Source organism: Rhinoderma darwinii, chromosome 2 (assembly GCF_050947455.1).
Source record: "Rhinoderma darwinii isolate aRhiDar2 chromosome 2, aRhiDar2.hap1, whole genome shotgun sequence".
NCBI lineage: Eukaryota > Metazoa > Chordata > Amphibia > Anura > Rhinodermatidae > Rhinoderma > Rhinoderma darwinii.
In genome coordinates, this window is record NC_134688.1 from 107,380,695 (window position 1) to 107,399,943 (window position 19,249).

Here is a 19,249-nt window from a genome sequence, read left to right on the forward strand (position 1 = left end):
AGGTTTTTCGCTAAATATATTGGAATTAGTCTGTAAAAATGAAAATCTACTTTTTTTCTGAAAAAACATAGACATTTTTAATATTTACGAGGAATAATGAAGAAAATCACCCCAACATTTGTAAAGCAATGTCTCCTGATTACAGCAATATCCCTTATGTGGTAATAAACTGCTGATTGGACCCACAGCAGCGCTCAGAAAGGAAGGAGTGCCATTTGGATTTTGGAGCACAGATTTTGCTGGATTGGTTTTCGGTGCCATGTCGGGTTTGCAACGCCCTGGAGAGACCAAAACAGGGGAAACCCTCCAAAAGTGACCCCATTTTGGAAACTACACCTCTCAAGGAATTTATCTAGGTGTATAGTTAGCATTTTGACCGCACAGGTTTTTTGCAGAATTTAGTGGAATTAGGCAGTGAAAATTAAAATCAACTTTTTTTCTGAAAAAGCATAGAAATGTTTAATTTTTACAAGGAATAAAGGAAAAAAAGAACCACAACATTTGTAAAGCATTTTCTCCTGATTACGGCAATACCCCATATGTGGTAATAAACTGCTGATTGGACCCATGGCAGCGCTCAGAAGGGAAGTAGCGCCATTTGGATTTTGGAGCACAGATTTTGCTGGATTGTTTTTCGGTGCCATGGGGCCTTTGCAACGCTCTGGAGGGACCAAAACAGTGGAAGCCCCCCAAGTTACCCAATTTTGGAAACACCCCTGAAGGAATTTTTCTAGGGGTATAGTGAGCATTTAGACTCCACGCGTCTTTTGCAGAATTTATTAGAATTAGGCTGAGAAAATTAATATCACAATTTTTTTCCACTAAAATGTTGAATTTTCTCATTTTCACAAGGGATAAAAAAGAAATAAACAACCAATTTTTGTAAAGCTCTTTCTCCCGGGTACGGAAATACCACACATGTGGTCATACATTTTTTTCATTAGAAATGAATTAACACTTTCAGGACTGATCCATTTTTTGCTTTCTTATTTTCGTTTTTCACTACCCGCCTTCCTAGAGCCATAACTTTTTTATTTTTCCGTCAGTAGAGTGATGTGAGAGCTTATTTCTTGCAGGAGGAATTGTAGTTTCTATTGATACCATTTAAAGTGCCGTAAAAAGTACTGGGAAACTGAAAAAAAATAGGAAAATATAGGAATATAGGAAAAAAATCTGATTCCATTTTTTGGGGTTTTCGTTTTTACAGCTTTCGCCGTGCGGTAAAAACGAAAACTACAGCGATTTTGGCGGTTTAAATTATTTAAGTTTTTTACGGTGTTCACCGTGCGAGTTAAATAATGGTATATTGTAATAGTTCGGCCTTTTACGGACGTAGCGATATCAATTCTGTTTATTTTTTTACATTACTTTAGAAGAAAAATGGAAAAAGGTTGTTTTTTTTTAACTTGAAACTTTTTTCTTTCTCACTACTAATAACTTTAATTGTTCTACACATTTTATTAGTCCCCTTAGGGGACTTGTACCAGCGATCATTGGATCGCGGGTACAATATGCTGCGATACTAATGTATTGCAGTATATTGTTATTTTTACAGACTTCTGTAACCGCACGATCGCTGTTCCTGTCCGTTAGTCCTGGGTGTCAGCTGTAATACACAACCGACACCCGCAGCGTATGGAGAGTTTGTGCCACTGAAGACAAATACCTCATAAAACGTTAAGCGTGTTCTCCCGGGTATGGCGATGCCATATATGTGGGCGCAAACTGCTGTTTGGGCACGCTGCAGGGCTCAGAAGGGAGGGACACCATTTTGCTTTTGGAGTGCAGATTTAGCTTGTTAGTTCTGTTTGGGGTTTTGCTGGTATTTCAGTTTATAATGTGGGGGGCATATGTAATCTGTGTGGAGAACATCAGGGCATAATAAAAGGGTATAAAAATGCGGTAAATAAATAATAACTCATAGATGCGTGGCCGGTGTCGCACTGATAAATGGTGTTGGATGTTACCCGCTTTTAGAAAACACTGCACATTTTGCATCGCCATATTCTGAGAGCCAGAACTTCTTTATTTTTTCACCACCGAAGCTGCGTGAGGGCTTATTTGTTGCGGGACAATCTGTACTTTTCATTGGTACCATTTTGGGGTACATGCGATTTTTTTGATCACTTTTTATAACATTTGTTTGCAAGCCGGGTGACTAAAAATGTTTTTTAGTTTATTTTTTGCGGCGTTCACCGTGCACTATAAATGAAAATTTTACTTTATTGTGTGGGTCGATACGATTACGGCGAAACCATATGTATATAGGTTTTTTATGTTTTGCAGCGTTTGCGCAATAAAATCACTTTTTTATAAAATAATTAATTTTCTGTGTCACCATATTCTGAGAGCCGTAACTTTTTTATTTTTCAGTCAAAAAAGCGGTGTAAGAGCTTGTTTTGTGCGGGACGGGTTGTAGTTTTTATCGGTATTATTTTAAGCTACATGCGACTTTTTGATCACTTTTTATTCTCTATTTTGGGAGGGGTGCTGACCAAAAAATAGCGATTCTGGTGTAGTTTTTTATTGATTTTTTTTTGGGGTGTTCATCGTGCGGGAAAAATAACATTATAGTTTTATAGTTGGGGTCGTTACGAATGCGGTGATACCAGATATGTGTACTTTTTTTAACGTGTTCATTTTTTTCCTATAATGAAAGACTTATTATAGGAAAAAAATGCAGTGTTTGTTTATATAACTTCTAACTTTTATTTTTACACTTTTTTGAAAACATTTTTATTATCTTTTTTTTACTTTTTTCACTTGTCCCACTAGGGGACACTTAGACTTGCAGCTTTGATCGCTGCTGGAATACTTTACACTACACACGTAGTGTAATGCATTCCAACTGTCATTGTGACGTGACAGTCACACTGACATGAAGCCTCGGAGGACCGGCAGGAGGCTGCTCCTCCGAGGCTTCCGTACATGGCAACCCGAAGGTCATTGTCTGACCTCCGATTTCCACGACAAGCATCGGTAGCCCCCACAATCACTTAGTGGGGGCTGCCGATGTGCTTCAAACCACTTAAATGCGGCGACGGCAATCCGTTGTCGCATTTATGGGGTTAATTGCCAAAATCAGCGGCGATGGTCCGCTGACCGGCAAGGCTCGAGTGTCAGCTGTCGGGGACAGCTGACCTGCCGGTTCCCGGACACTGTTCGTTAGGACAGTATGCGCCGGGAACAACTCCGCAACTTCGTCTTGATGCGGGAAGCAAGCCCTCTGCAGGACGTACTATTGCGGAGCAGCGCGGGAAGAGGTTAAACATCTAATACATACACTGATCAAGTCCCTGTCATACTTATAATTGATTCATCACATTTCATATAAACACATGATGTAATCTATATCTTAATTAATTACTCACTGCCCAGAAGTCCAGAATAGTCATAGTATACTATGTCTCGAAGCCGAGTCTCGGAGTCTGCCTATTCAAACTGCGCATGTCTACACACCTATTCTCACCCAGTGTTCATACTCCGTGACATAGTCTACAGGAAAGCCGACAGGTTATCCTATTGGGCTGCGCGTGCAGGCTTTGTACGCGCATACGCAAAGGACACTTCGTCGGAGTTATAACCATCACAGAGAAGGGCAAACCTGTTCCTTAACCCATAAATGCAATCACCGTGTATCCAGAAAATGTCTATACATAATGTATAAAGTGGATGAGGGATACCTGTTTGTATCTATTTTTTGTTTTTATTTTATGTATGTAAGGAAATAAAGTGCATCTCCTACGTCGTTCTAAACAGAGTCGGCTGATCTCTTTTATAAGAGGTCTAAGCCTCCTCTGTGTTCAACCGCAGCCTGGATTTCAGATGTGCAGATAGCACACCATATATCACCCGTGCGTCAACAAAAAGAAGACAGTACAGGAGTTCACATCCGGATACCGATTATTAACCTAAAGGGTTAATAAACCTTCTAAATGCTGTTTTGAATATTTTGAGGGGTCTAGTTTCTAAAATGGTGGTAAAAACCCTCTGTCTTACAAGCAGCTACATTTAAATTCAGAAAAATGCTATTTTTTTTAAATGTTCTCTAAATTTTGCTATTTTTCACAAATAAACACTGAATATATTGACCAAATGTTACCACTAGCATAAAGCCCAATGTCTCATGAGAAAACAAACTAAGAATCAGTTGGATAGGTTTAAGCATTCTGAAGTAATTACCACATAAAGAGAAATATGTCAGATTTGAAAAATGGGCTCTGTGCCTTAAAGGAACAGTGTCATCACAAATTATTTTTTTATATGTTAAAGATGTTAGTGCTTTATTAAAAACGTTTATATTCATTTGTGTGTTTGTGTTTTACTTTTTCTTATTTTTACACTTTTTCTTCCCTATGGGGGCTGCCATTTTTTGTTCCATTTCTGTCTGTGTCGATTAACGACACATACAGACATGGAATACGGCAGCCACAGTCCCATAGGGACTGCGAACGGCTCCCGTCCCATTGACTTCAGTGTACGGCGTCTGTGTGGGAACTGCGCATGCGCCGCTCCCACACAGTCCAATTCGAAATTGGCGCCGTCCGGCGCCATTTTCCTGTGGTCCGGAAGTCGCGGCCGGACAGTAATATTACTACTTCCGGTCGCGGCTTCCGGATTTGTGCACTTGGACCAGCGGCAGCAAACGGAGCGGACGGGCCGGAGGGAGCCGCGGCGGCAGGAGCAGGTAAGAGATTTCAATGTATGTTCGTGTTTGTGTGTGTTTACTACTGTATGTAAACCTACTACACTGTGTGTTAGCTCAAAAAATGGCGACACACAGTGTAGGAGGTTACACCGTTCAAACCCCTCGTTTATCCCGGCACTAGCCAGGATAAAGGAGGGGGGGATGCTGAGAGCTCACTAGAGCGAGGGCTTTTAACCCAATGTTGCAATGCTGCAATTTTGGGAATAGCTCCATCTAGTGACCAAAAATGGGTAGTATTATAAATTAGAATTAATTTATAATATTTCCTGACTATTTCCTGACTCGTGAAAAAAATAAAAAAAATTTGAACAATGTTTAATCACCCACACACTAAATGTTTAATTTTTTTAAAAAAAACATGTTTTTCTGGCAACACATTCCCTTTAAGGCCCAAACTAGGCTGCGTCCTCAAGGGGTTAAAAATGGGGTTAAAAATGGCTGAAAATTACGGAGCCGTTTTCAAGGGAAAACAGCCTCTGACTTTCAGTCGTTTTTTAAACCAAAAACGTTTTTGAGGCTTTTTTAACACAGCCTGTTTTGGCCTTAAGGACACAGCCTATTTTTTCAAATCTGACGTGTCAATTTATGTTGTAATAACTCCGGAATGCTTTCACGTAGCCAAGCGATTCCGAGATTGTTTTCTCGTGACATATTGCACTTGATGTTAGTGAAAAAATTTGGTCGATAAATTCAGTATTTATTTGTGAAAAACACCATAATTTAGAGAAGATTTGTGAAAATTAGCATTTTTCGAAATTTAAATGTATCTGCTTGTAAGACAGATAGTAATACCACACAAAATAGTTACTACTTAACATTCCCCATATGTCTACTTTATGGTTGCATCGTTTTTTGAATGTCCTTTTATTTTTCTAGGACGTTACAAGGCTTAGAACTTTAGCAGCAATTTCTCACATTTTCAAGAAAATTTCAAAAGGCTATTTTTACAGGGACCAGTTCAGTTCTGAAGTGGCGTTGAGGGCCTTATATATTGGAAAGTCCCCATAAATCACCCCATTTTTAAAAATGCACCCCTCAAAGTATTCAAAACAGCATTCAAAAAGTTTCTTAACCCTTTAGGCGTTTCACAGGAATTAAAGCAAAATAGATGTGAAATTTACTAATTTTTTGCCAAAATTCATTTGTAATAAAAAAAAATTGTACCACAGAAGGTTTTAGCCAAGAATTGCAACTTAATATTTATTACCCTGATTTTACAGTTTTTAGAAATATCCGACATGTGGCCCTAGTGTCCTCTTGGACTGAAATACAGACCTCAGAAGCAAAGGAGCACCTAGAGGATTTTGGGGCCTCCTTTTTTTAGAATATATTTTAGGCACCATGTCAGGTTTGAAGAGGTCTTGTGGTGCCAAAACAGTGAAAAGCCACCAAAAGTGACACCATTTTGGAAACTACACCCCTCAGGGAATTTATCGAGGGGTGTAGTTAGCATTTTAACCCCACAGGTTTTTTGCTAAATTTATTGGAAAAAGTCTGTAAAATTGAAAATCCACATTTTTTCTGAAAAAACATAGAATTTTTTAATTTTTCCAAGGAATAAAGGAGAAAAAGAACCCCAGCGTTTATAAAGCACTTTCTCCCGATTACGACAATACTCCATATGTGGTAATAAACTGCTGTTTGGACCCACGGCAGGGCTCAGAAGGGAAACAGCGCCACTTGGATTTTGGAGCACAAATTTTGCTGGAATGATTTTCGGTGCCATGTCGCGTTTGCAACGTCCTGGAGGGACCAAAACAGTGGAAACACCCCAAAAGTGACCCCATTTTGGAAACTACACCCCTCAAGGAATTTTTCTAGTGGTATAGTTAGCATTTTGACCCCACAGGTTTTGAGCAGAATTTAGTGGAATTCGGCCGTGAATATGAAAATCGACTTTTTTTCTGAGAAAACTTAGAAATGTTTAATTTTTACTAGGAATAAAGGAGAAAAAGAACCCAAAATTTGTAAAGCAACTTCTCCCGATTATGGGAATACCTCATATGTGGTAATAAACTGCTGTTTGGACCCATGACAGGGCTCAGAAGAGAAACAGCGCCATTTGGATTTTGGAGCCCAGATTTTGCTGGATTGGTTTTCGGTGACATGTCGCGTTTGCAACGTCCTGGAGGGACCAAAACAGTGGAAACACCCCAAAAGTGACCACATTTTGGAAACTACACCCCTCAAGGAATTTTTCTAGTTGGTTAGTTAGCATTTTGACCTCACAGGTTTTGTGCAGAATTTAGTGGAATTCGGCCGTGAATATGAAAATCGACTTTTTTTCTGAGAAAACGTAGAAATGTTTAATTTTTACTAGGAATAAAGGAGAAAAAGAACCCCAAAATTTGTAAAGCAACTTCTCCCGATTACGGGAATACCCCATGTGTGGTATTAAATTGCTGTTTGGACCCACGACAGGGTTCAGAAGAGAAGTAGCGCTATTTGGAGCTCAGATTTGTCTGGAATGGTTTTCGGGTGCCATGTCGCGTTTGCAGAGCTACTGAGGTACAAGTACAGTGGAAACCCCTAGAAAGTGACCCCATTTTGTAAACTACACTCCTTGAGGAATTTATTTAGGGGTGTAGTGAGCATTTTGACTCGAAAGGTGCTTCTTAGAAGTTGCAAACACTGGGCCGTGAAAATGCAGAATTTAATTTTCTCCAATAAAGCTTCTTCTGCTTTATCCTCAAATTTTTCTTTTATACAATGGTAATAAAAAAAAAGCACCCCAAAATTTGTTGTGCAATTTCTCTGGATAAGGCCAATACCCCATATGTGGCCATTAACTGCTGCCTGGGCACACTGTAGGGCTCAGAAGGGAAGGCCTACCTTATGTTTGCAGAGGCTCCAGAACATAAAGTAAGTTCAAGAAATGCCTCATTTAATAAAATTGCACCCTTCAAAGCACAGTATTCATCTAGGGGTATAATGGGAATTTGTATTTTTTTTTTTGGGGGGGGGGAGGCGGTATTATTGAGATATCAAATTAATTTGGAAAATAAATGCCCAGGGGGTATTTAAGAAATAAATGGAATGGATGTGATGTCATTGGAGTAGTAAAAATTAGATTTAACGAATATCAACAGAGGTGTGATAAAAACGGAAGCATTCTCCGATGCAGAGGCCTGGTTTAGAGGGACAGGTCATACAGTAGTGAGTGGTGTCTTTCCTAATCCCTCTGCTTGAGCAAACTCGACACCTTTTCTGGGGTTTTTGTTTTTTTTCTGTGGGGGGAAGTACTCCCGGGAAATGCTGGCCAGGTATTATTCTGGAGATCCCAGAAGTGCTGCTACCTTCACTGATGCCCTCTGCTTCCTGGTCTCCAAAAATCATTTTTTTTATAATTTTTTCTTGGAATCCCAGGAAAGTCTCCGTATTGCCTGCCGTTCTGTAGAGAACAAAGGCGTTATAGAGTGCCACTTGGGTGAGGTATACCGCCAATTTTTTATACCACACCTTAGATTTTCTTAGGGCACAGTAGGGCTGCAGTACCTGGTCCGAAAGATCCACCCCTCCCATGAATTGGTTATAGTCCTGGATGCACACAGGCTTGATGGTCTGCTCTGTGGCTCCTCTGACTGGAACTGGGGTGGATTGATCAGCATGCAGTGTAGTCAAAATAAAGACATCACGCTTGTCTTTATATTTGACAAGCATCAAATTTTCGGAGCAAACAGCCCTACTTTCCCCACGGCGCATTGTCTGCTCTATAAAGGACTTGGGGAGACCCTTTTGATTTCGCCGAATTGTGCCACATGCTAGTGTGTCCCTGGCAGAAAGGCACTTCAGGAGGGGGACGCTATTGTAAAAATTGTCCACATACAAGTGGTATCCTTTGTCTAGTATGGGGTGGAGCAAATCCCATACTATCCTCCCACTTATTCCCAGGACAGGGGGACAGTTTGGTGGCTCGATCTTTGAATCCTTCCCTTCATATACACGAAAGCGCAGTGTATACCCAGACACACTTTCACAGGCCTTATACAGCTACACGCCATACCTAGCCCTTTTATTGGGCAGGTACTGGCGGAAGTGTAATCTGCCTTTAAAGTGGACTAGGGATTCGTCCACTGCAAGGCATTTTTGGGGCGTATAGACCTGACTGAATTTTGAGTTGTAGTGGTCAACTACTGGCCTAACTTTATACAGTCTATCATAATTGGGGTCGTTTGGGGGTGGGCACTCATCATTATTGCTATAGTGAAGGAATTTTAATAAAATTTCAAAACGGGCCCTGGGCATGGCAAGAAAATAAAGAGGGGAATGATAAAGGATGTCTCTGTTCCAATAGGAACGTATCTTGGGTTTTTTGGTAATGCCCATACTCAATAGAAGTCCCCAGAACTGCTGGATTTCAGTGGGGTTTGTGGGGGTCCATTTTTGGGGCCTGGCATAAAAACTATTTGGATTGCGGGAAATAAATTGCTCCGCATAGATGTTTGTTTGTGCCACAATCAAATTTACAAGGTCATCAGTGAAGAACAGTTGGAAATAGTTCATTTCAATGAAGCCTGCGGTATCTACATTGATGCCTGGAGTCGCAGTGAATTCAGGCACCTGGGGCACAAAATTATCTGCGGGGATCCATGTGGAGTCAGCTGTACTGGGCTGCGATTGTGCACTACTGACGCCTACCCTTGGATGCCTACGTGGCGGTTCATCAGTAGATGAGTCACTAGACGAAGAGGACACTAAAAATGTCACCTCTTCCCCACTACCAGAATCAGAGTCCTCAAAGAGCATGGCACATGCCTCTTTGGCAGTATACAGACGCTTAGTCATTTTTTTTTTCTTCTGTAAACTTGGTAACAAAGTGTCACTGGTGTTGAAAGTAACGTAAAACTTTTTTTGTCTTTTTTTAGGGTTTTTTTGTGTGTTTTTTTTGTGTGTTTTTTTTATTGTTTATTTTATAGAATAACTAATTCCCTAAAACAAAGGTATTTTTTAAAATATAGCTACAAAAACTCCCGGGTAACAGGTGTCAAACGCAGGTGGATGGAGTTTGGTACGTCCCAATTAGGCGCAGAACACAGGACGATAGCGATGAGATAATATATAGGTCACAGGACAGCTGTATAGGGCACAGGACAGCTGTATAGGGCACAGGACACCTGTATAGGGCACAGGACACCTGTATAGGGCACAGCACACCCGTATAGGTCACAGCACACCCGTATAGGTCACAGCACACCCGTATATGTCACAGCACACCCGTATAGGGCACAGCACACCCGTATAGGGCACAGCACACCCGTATAGGTCACAGGACAGCCGTATAGGTCACAGGACAGCCGTATAGGTCACAGGACAGCCGTATAGGTCACAGGACAGCCGTATAGGTCACAGGACACCCGTATAGGGTACAGGACACCTGTATAGGGCACAGGACACCTGTATAGGGCACAGGACAGGTGTATAGGGCACAGGACAGCTGTATAGGGCACAGTAGATTGGCTGCTGAGTGATCCAGGGGTTAATTTATATAGTTAATTATTAATTTACTCTCTAACTAGCAATAGCTCCTTCTCTGATCGCTTCCCTGACAGAAGTGAAGCAGTCAGAGACGGAGACTACACTAAGCTCCCCTCTCCAACTGTCATAATAAACTGTGATTGGTCCATCAGCATTGATGGACCAGTCACAGCGATTGCCGGCCGAGGACAGCTGTGGTTGGTCATCGGCCAGCATCCCCTGTTGCTAGGCTGTCTTGGACAGCCGTATTTCCTAAAATGCAATGTTCTACCTGTCAAAATAAATTATACTAAGCTGTGATTGATCCATCTGCACTGATGGACCAATCACAGCGATCGCCGGCCGAGGACAGCTGTGATTGGTCCTCGGCCGGCATCCTCAACTGCTAGGCTGTCTCGGACAGCCGTCTGTTTTAAACTGCCGCCGCACATCCCGGTGCGGTGACAGTTTAAAGCGTTCACGTAACTGTACGTGGAGATGCGCGAACAGACCACATCCCATCACGTACAGTTACGTGAAATGGCGCGAAGGGGTTAAAGCCGTTTTAAGAGCTGTTTTTCAATTGACCCTGTGAAAAACAGCATCAAAATTGGCTCAAGAAGTGACATGCTCCTTCTTTTACACAGCGTCTTTTTACGTGCCGTTTTTTTAATATGTCATACTTCTGCTCTGTCTTCTTGCCTTCTTATGATGTGTAAAATGGTGACCGCCATTTTGAGCAATAAGTGCAGAATGAATTCCAAAAGTTTCAGGTTCACTAAAGTCCGAAACTTTTGTGAAGTTCATAACGAATTTGCTATGCGTAGAATCAAATTGCTCGTCTCTAATCAAAATGATAAAAAAACATAGGAATAAAAAAAATTAAAGATAATGGTGCAATGTTCTCAAATTACGAGATCTCCATACAGCAGCTCAGTTTTTGAAATAGTAAACAGTTGGAAGAGTAGTTGGAAATCTTTCGGATGTTTAAAGTCATGTATGGCCCGCTTTAGGCCATGTTCACACGGCATTTGTTCTGGCTTAAAAAAAAAAGAAAAGAAAACAGCCTATGAAATACTCCATACGTGGGAATAAACTGCTGTTTGGGCACACGGCAGGGCTCAGAAGAGGAGCGCCATTTGGTTTTTGGACTTCAGATTTTGCTGGATTGGTTTCTTGGCACCATTTTGCTTTTGCAAAGCCCCTAAGGTACCAGTACATTGGAAACTACCCAAAAGTGACTACATTTACGAAACTATACCCCTTGAGGAATTAGTCTAGGGCTGTAGTGAGCATTTTAATCACAGAGGTGTTTCATAGATTTTATTAGAATTGGGCAGTGAAAAAAAACAAAAAACGTTTTCTTCAATAAGACGTAGCTTTAGTTCAAAATGTTACATTTTCTCAACAAATAAAGGAAAAAAATAACCCCAACCTTTGTAAAGAAACTTCTCTGGAGTACGGAAATATCCCATATGTGGTCATAAACTGCTGTTTGGGCACACGACAAGGATCAGAAGAGAAGGAGTGCCATTTGGCTTTTGGAGCACAGATTTTGGTGGATTGGTTTTATGACACCATGTCTCTTTTGCAAAGCCCCTAAGGTACCAGTACAGTGGAAACTACCCAAAAGTGACTCCATTTGGGATACTACACCCCTTGAGGAATTCTTCTAGGGGTATAGTGAGCATTCTGACCCCACAGGTGTTTCATAGTTTTTGTTTGCATTGAGCAGTGAAGATAGAAATTTTTTTCTTTCCAATAAGACGTAGCTTTAGCTCAATATTTTTCAGTTCTCAACAAATTAAGGAGAAAAAGCACCCCAACATTTGTAGAGCAATTTCTCCTGTGTATGGCAATAATGCACATGTGGTCATTAACTGCTGTTTGGGCACACTGTGGGGCTCAGAATGGAAGGAGCGCCATTTGGCTTTTGGAGTGCAGATTTTGCTGGATTGGTTTTTGTGCGCTATGTCGCATTTGCAAAGCCCCTGTGGAACCAAAACAGTGGAAACCCCCCAGAGGTGACCCCATTTTGGAAACTACACCCCTCAAGGTGTTCACTTAGGGGTGTAGTGAGCATTTTCATCCCACAGGATTTTTCCATAAATGGATGCGCTGCAGATGGTGCAAAGTAAAAATTACATTTTACCCTAGATATGCCAAGTCAGTGGCAAATAAGTCGTGCCCAGCTTGTGCCACTGTAAGCAAGCATCCCAAAAATAGTTAAAAGGGTTCTCCTGGGTATTGCAATGCCATATATATGGAAGTAAACAGCTGTTTGGGCACACTGTAGGGCTCAGAAAGAGGGAGCGCCATTTGGCTTTTGGAGCGTGGATTTTGCTTGGTAGTAGTTTTATTTGAGTGCTGGTGTTTCCGTTTATAATATGGGGACATATGTAAGACGGGCAGAGTACATCAGGGGCATAGTCAGATGGTATAATAATGGGCTAAAAAAAAAAGTTAAATAATCTATAGATGTGTGTTACGCTGTGAAGCAATCCTTTCTGCACAGGCCAGTGTCGAACTGATAAATGTCCTTCCTTATCCCCCTTTTGGTCCACACTCTGGACCTTTGCAGTTTGGGGGATTTTGTTGGCAATTGTTGTCCTGGGATAACAGGGGCAGAAGAAACTTTCCCTTCGGGACTGCACAACTGGATATTTTTTATTTCCTGACTTATTGGAGCCTTAACTAATTACATTTTTTTTATAGACGTAGTGGTATGAGGGCTGTTTTTTTTGCGGGATGAGCTGTAGTTATTATTGGTACCATTTTGCGGTACTTGCGACTTTTTGATCACTTTTTATCCTATTTTTTTGGAGGCAAGATGACAAAAAAACAGCTATTCTGGCAATGTTTTTTTAGGGGTTTTTTAATGAAACGTTCACCATGCGTTATTCTGCGGGTCAGTACAATTCCGGCGATACCAAATTTATAGCACTTTTTTATGTTTCACAACTTTTTGCACTATAAAATTACTTTTGTAAAAAGAATGTCTTTTTTCTGTCGCCATGTTGTGAGAACCATAACTTTTTACATTTTTTAGTCTATGGAGCTGTATGAGGGCTTATCGTTTGCAAGACGAGTTATAGTTTTATAGGTACCATTTTTGGATAGATTTGACTTTTATTCCAATTTTTGTAGGGCAAAGTGACCAAAAAAACGGAAATTCTGGAATTGTTTTCTTACGTATTTTTTACGCTGTTCACCACATGGAATAAATAACACAATATTTTTATAGTTCAGGCCATTACGGTCACGGCGATACCAAATATGTATGGTTTATTTATTTATTTTCAATAATTAAGGACTTGAAACGTTCATTATTTTTTTTACAACTTTTTTTTCACTTTTCTTTTTTTAATCCCGCTAAGGGACTTGAAGGTCTAACTGTCTGATTTTTTTTTTCTAATACATTGCACTACCTATGTAGTGCAATGTATTAGATCTGTCAGTCGTTTACTGACCGCAAGCCGATTAGGCTTCACCTTCTGGGTGGGGCCTAATCACCTTACGTAATGGCAGAGCAGAGGCCATTGTTAGGCCTCCTGTTGCTATAGCAGCAATCGGCAGCCCTGCGATCGCTGCACCTAAGGGGTTAATGGCAGGAATCGGAGTTAGCTCCAGTTCCTGCCGCTGCAGGTAGATGTCAGCTGTAACATATAGCTGACATCCACCACTGATGACGCTGACTGAGCTCCTGAGCCGATGCCATCTTGCCGTTGGCTACAGAAGACTTTCAGGCCCCGCCTCCGAGCGGGGTCTGGAAGGCTTCCGTAAAAAGCAGACCAGGAGGCCAGTATTAGGCCTCTGTTTGCCATTGCCGCTACCGCTACTCCAGCAATTGCATTGCTGGAGTGCCGATGAGCTGCAAATCCCTTAAATGCAGCGATCGCAGGTTAATTGGAGCTCATTTCGGTCCCCGCCATTACAGCAAGGTATCAGCTGTAACATACAGCTGACATGTGGGGATGATGGCACCGACTTAGCTTCTGAGCCGGTGCCATCCATTTGCCCTAAGTATACGACAAATTGCGGGAAGGGGTTAATAGTTGGGTACGTTACAGATGCAGCGATACTAATTATGTTTTTATTTATTTATTTACATTATTTTATTGAAAACATTTGACTTTGTTTTTAATGATTTTTCTTTTATATATTCTAAAGAAATCTAATAAAACACTATTTGCTTTTTATTTATTTTTTTACAACATGCGATCGCTGGTACAATACACTTCAACACTTTCATATTAAGACCTGCATCTGCCAGGGGTTAATAGGAGGACCAAGATGATTCCCGGCTGTCTTGATAACCCATTGTCTCCCCGCAATCGCATCATTGTGTGTCTTCTCCCAGAACATTTAGATTGTAAACTCAAATGGGCAGGGTCTTACCTTCTTATTGTTTGCTTATTTGTGTGGATTACTTGTCATTTTACTTTTTTGTTAGGCTGTGTTCACATCACCGTTGATACCAATGGTGACGGAAACGTTGCTAAAGGTTTCTGTTTGTCACCATCGTGACAGGGTTCCGTAGTTTTTGACGGAATCAATAGCGCAGTCGACTGCGCTATTGATTCCTTCAAAACAACGCAACCCTATCACAACGGTGGCAAACAGAAACCTTTAGCAACGTTTCCGTCACCATTGATTTTAATGGTGATGCAAACGGAAGCTTAGGATTCCGTTTGCTTTTCTGTTGAGGGGTTAACCCGACAGAAACTTCCGACGGAACCCCTCAATGGAAGTGCAACGGTGATGTGAATAGGCCTTTACCGCCCCAAATGTAAAGGGCTGCAGACTATGTTGGCCCTATATAAATTAAGATTATTATTTATTTATGGTGCTGCCAAAACTAACACAAACGCAACACTTTTTTCGTCTACAGGAGGGAATTACGTGAATTTGGAGTGAAAGTCTCCCTCATAGAACCAGGTTGTTTCAAAACAATGATGACACTCTCAGTTGATCGTCATATAAATAATTTACAGCGTCTCTGGGATAATCTTCCCACAGGAACTAAAGAAAGCTATGGCAAACAATACTATGAGAAATGTAAGTTGTATACAGATACTGCTTAATGTGTCAGAAAACCATTGTTGCTGCTTAGTGTAAGTACTCGTGCACACAACCTTTTTTTTTCAGTGTGATATTCGAATTTTCTGTGAATAGCACACTGACCTATTCATCTCTATGAAGCCATGCACACATTAGTGTTTTTTGCGGATCCGTTTTTCTGTTTTGCAAATTATATGTCCTATCCCTGTCCGTTTTTGTGGACCCATGTCGCCAATCAAGTCCATGGGTCTGCTGTGCGCATTACGTTACTAGGAAATGACTGGGTAATCCAATCACTTGACCTTCGTATTATTGCTGACTGCGAAATACGGATGACACGCGGAAACAACACAGCCGTAATATACAGACTTATAGAACGGTTGCCGAAGCAACTCAGAGGCATTACGGACTCAAGTACAGACACTTGTATCCACAAATTATGACAACAGACCTTTGCATGATGCTAAAAATAAAAAAAAATTGTTACCTATGATATATATGTACAATAAAGTTTTATTGCTCTCAGTAAGAGAAACAAAATAGCAGTTTTGCAGATGAGATGCATTTTAATGGCTAACAAAAATAAATGATGAACAGCAAGCTTTCAAGACTGCTTAGGTCTCTTCATCAGTCATGGTATTACAAAATATCTGAAGAAACATATATATACACATTAGAGCAGAGAAGTGGTGTAATAAATGGTCATTGAAAAAAAACAGAACAATAGAATGAGCATGGAGAGTAAAGGCAATTTTACACGGGACAATGATCGGACAAACAAACGATCATATGAACACTCGTTCCCGACAATTGCCCTATGTAAACAGGGCAACGATCAGCCGATGAACGAGACGTTTGTGCGGCCAATAAAATGCTCACTAGTCGGCAGCACGTCTCGCTGTGTAATCAGCGTGATGTGTTGCAGACATGATCGAATTGTATAGGGACGAATGATGGTAATAACGATTGCTCGTTCCTATACATAATCGATCATCGTTGCTCCTTGTGAAAGGAGCAAACGAGTGCCGATTGACGAACTGTCTCACAGATCGGAGATCGTTTTTTGAATACATTTATATACATCCCACCTTTCAAGTATCACAAATAGGGACAAAAAAAGCGGCATACACAGCCCCGTACAGTTTAATGCCCCCATTGCTGCCCCATACAGTATAATGCCCCCATAGCTGCCCCTATACAGCATAATGCCCCCATAGCTGCCCCATACTGTATAATTCCCCCCTAGCTGGCCTAGCACCGGAGTGTCCCCTGTAGATAGTGCCCCTATATAGTGCCAGTGTCCATGTCGATAGTGCCACACCCCCCTTGAAGATAGCACCCCCCCCCCCGTGTTGATAGCACCATTGGGACTCCATGTAGGAGCGGTATCCCCAGCCAGAGCAAGCAGAGGCTAGGGATTCCGCTCCTAGAGGGAAGCTCTGATGTCACTGTCCATATATGGTCAGTGGCTACTCCTTGAGCGGAATCCCCGTTGCCGACTTCGGCCAGGGATTCCGCTCCAGGAGGAGCCCCTGACGTCAATGTCCATAAATGAACAGTGACCTCAGGGGTTCCCTCTAGGAGCAGAATCCCTGGCCAGATCATCGGCAACTCAAGGAGTAACCACTCATATATAGTCTGTGACATCAAGGGCTTCCCCGAGCACAGTGCTTAAAGCTCTGTGCCCGGGGAGTCCTCGGCGTGTGGAGGAGCACACTCTGCTCCTCCACTCTGAACTAATTTTGAAGCGGGGAGCTGATAGTTCCCTGATTCAGAATTGGGTTCAACTGTATCTGCGTCCTGAGGATGCAGACACAGTTGACAGCGGGACATACCCCTGTCCGTCCGGGACACCGCCCAGATTCCGGGACTGTCCCGCTGAATCCGGGACATTTAGGAGGTATGCATTTACAATAGCACAGGTTTAAAGCCCAGAACAACACACCAAAAGCGCCTGTCCACACGTAACTAAAATGCAGAACATTTCTGCAGGAACTCTGTTGAAAGTAGCAGACATCAGCTGTGGAAAAAACGCACCATTTCCTGTGTTTTTTTTACTGCAGAAAATGGTGCGTATTGTGCTGCGTTTTTCATAATGGTGGGAGATGGTGAAATCTCCTCTGAAAAAAGCATAAATTCAGTCCACTTTCCGCCTCAGGAATTGACATGCTGCGGTCCGAAAAATACGCAGGTCAGAATTTGTGGTCGGAATTTTTACACAGCGATTTGTTAAATCTCACCTACTTTGCTGCTACTGTATTCTGCTGTTTATTTTTCGTCCGCAATTCCGGATGGAAAAACCCTACGTGTGGACAAGCCCTGAATATACGGGTCAATAAGTAATTCAGAAGCCTTATGCGGTATGTTCACACGATGTGTTTTCAGATATAATTTGGCCCGTTTATACCTCGAATTACGCCTCCAAACATCTGCCCACTGCTTGCAATGGGATTTACGGTGTTCTGTTCCCACGAGGCGTAATCTTACACGTAGTTTTCAAAAAACGGCGAGTAAAAAGACGCCGCGTCAAAAGACGTGCAGGTCATTTCTTGCGACGTTTTTGGAGCAGTTTTTCATTGACTCCATTGAAAAACAGCTCCAAAAACAGCCGTAAAATACACTGCAAAAAACGCGAGTTGCTACAAAAACTTCTGAAAATCAGGACCTGTTTTCGCTTGAAAACAGCTCTGTATTTTCAGACGTTTTTGAGTTTGCGTGTGAACATACCCTTAGTCAGAAGCTGTGTGTCATATGACAAACATTTAATACCTTTCACTTTACATGACTACCTAAGCATATTGTATCTTCACCCTAACATTGAGTTTTATCTTGAAGCTCTTAATGTATTTAATCCATTATTTGTAAAATTCCCAGCAGTCAACCACAAGTCTTATAATGCAACCATAATAAGGATTTCCATTCACACATACCATTTTTTTTTATTTTTTTTTTCCGCTGTGTATTTTACGCGGTCACCTCTCCATTGACTTTTTAAAGGGTGTGCATCTGGCTTGAATCACTAAACAGGGGATACGGAACCCCAATTCTCCCACACATATCACCGACTTATGGCATATCCTGTGGATATGCCAGAAATGTTTAGATGGGAACACCCCTTTAAGGCTCTGACTCTTTTGCAAAAAATGGGAATTTTGGCAAGCTGTTTTTTGTGTGTTTGTTTGTTTAGAAAGAACCACTGAAAATACTTATTTGTGTGAACAAATGGAGAACGTAATATTTGGTAGCATAACATTTTCACTTATTCTTCTACAGTTGAGCAGGCCTTGAAGGGTTTAGTAGGAGCAGCCAGTCCTAAGACGTACCAGGTTACAAACTATATGGAGCATGCCTTGACTGCTGTGTACCCTTGGACAAGATATTCTCCTGGTTGGGACTCTAAGCTCTTCTACATCCCTGTATCATACCTCCCTACCACGGTATCTGACTTTTTGCTGTGTCGCTCTGCACCTAAGCCAGCCCATGCAGTACAAAGCACAACCAAATGTGGCTAATTTAGAATAAAATGTGTTGTAATTCAAATAAAAATTTCATCACTGACTGAGATGTAATAATACTAATTTTTGGTCAAATACGGTACATCTAATAAGGAGTTGTTTGTATTTTTCAGTGGCACATATTAATGCTTTTATTAAAAACGTATCATCAAATTATTGTGTGACATGTCAGATGTTTTTCTATCGTCTTTATTTAAGGCCCTGTTCACATCATGTTTTTTGTTTATGCTTAGCTTCTACATCCGGAAAGCTCCAGTCGTACATGCTAAACATGCAACACAAAATCACACCACTAATACACTTCGCATTAAAATCACCCAGACAGAAAGTGGTCCTTGAAGCTACCAAAAAGAAAACGGAGCTAGGCTGCCCATGCCTCTATTTAACCTCAGACGATTTCCCCAAAGGCTCAGGGGCAGCGTAACCAGCCGCAGATGGCTATATTGAATTCCCCCTCCCGGAAACACCATCCAGCAGGAGTCCAAATAAGCCAGAACCCCAATAATTGTAT

At 41.4% G+C, this 19,249-nt stretch overlaps 1 protein-coding gene across 1 annotated transcript in view; it reads left to right on the forward strand.

The window, feature by feature from the left end:
• The window catches only part of LOC142740755 (retinol dehydrogenase 7-like), a 60,852-nt gene extending 41,978 nt beyond the window's left edge, over positions 1-18,874 (forward strand). The window contains exons 4-5 of the mRNA XM_075850176.1: positions 15,054-15,220; positions 18,497-18,874. Coding sequence (XP_075706291.1) covers positions 15,054-15,220; positions 18,497-18,735 — 406 coding nt within the window. The 3' untranslated portion in view covers positions 18,736-18,874. The remainder of the gene's footprint in view (positions 1-15,053; positions 15,221-18,496) is intronic.
• The last annotated feature ends 375 nt before the right edge of the window (positions 18,875-19,249 follow it).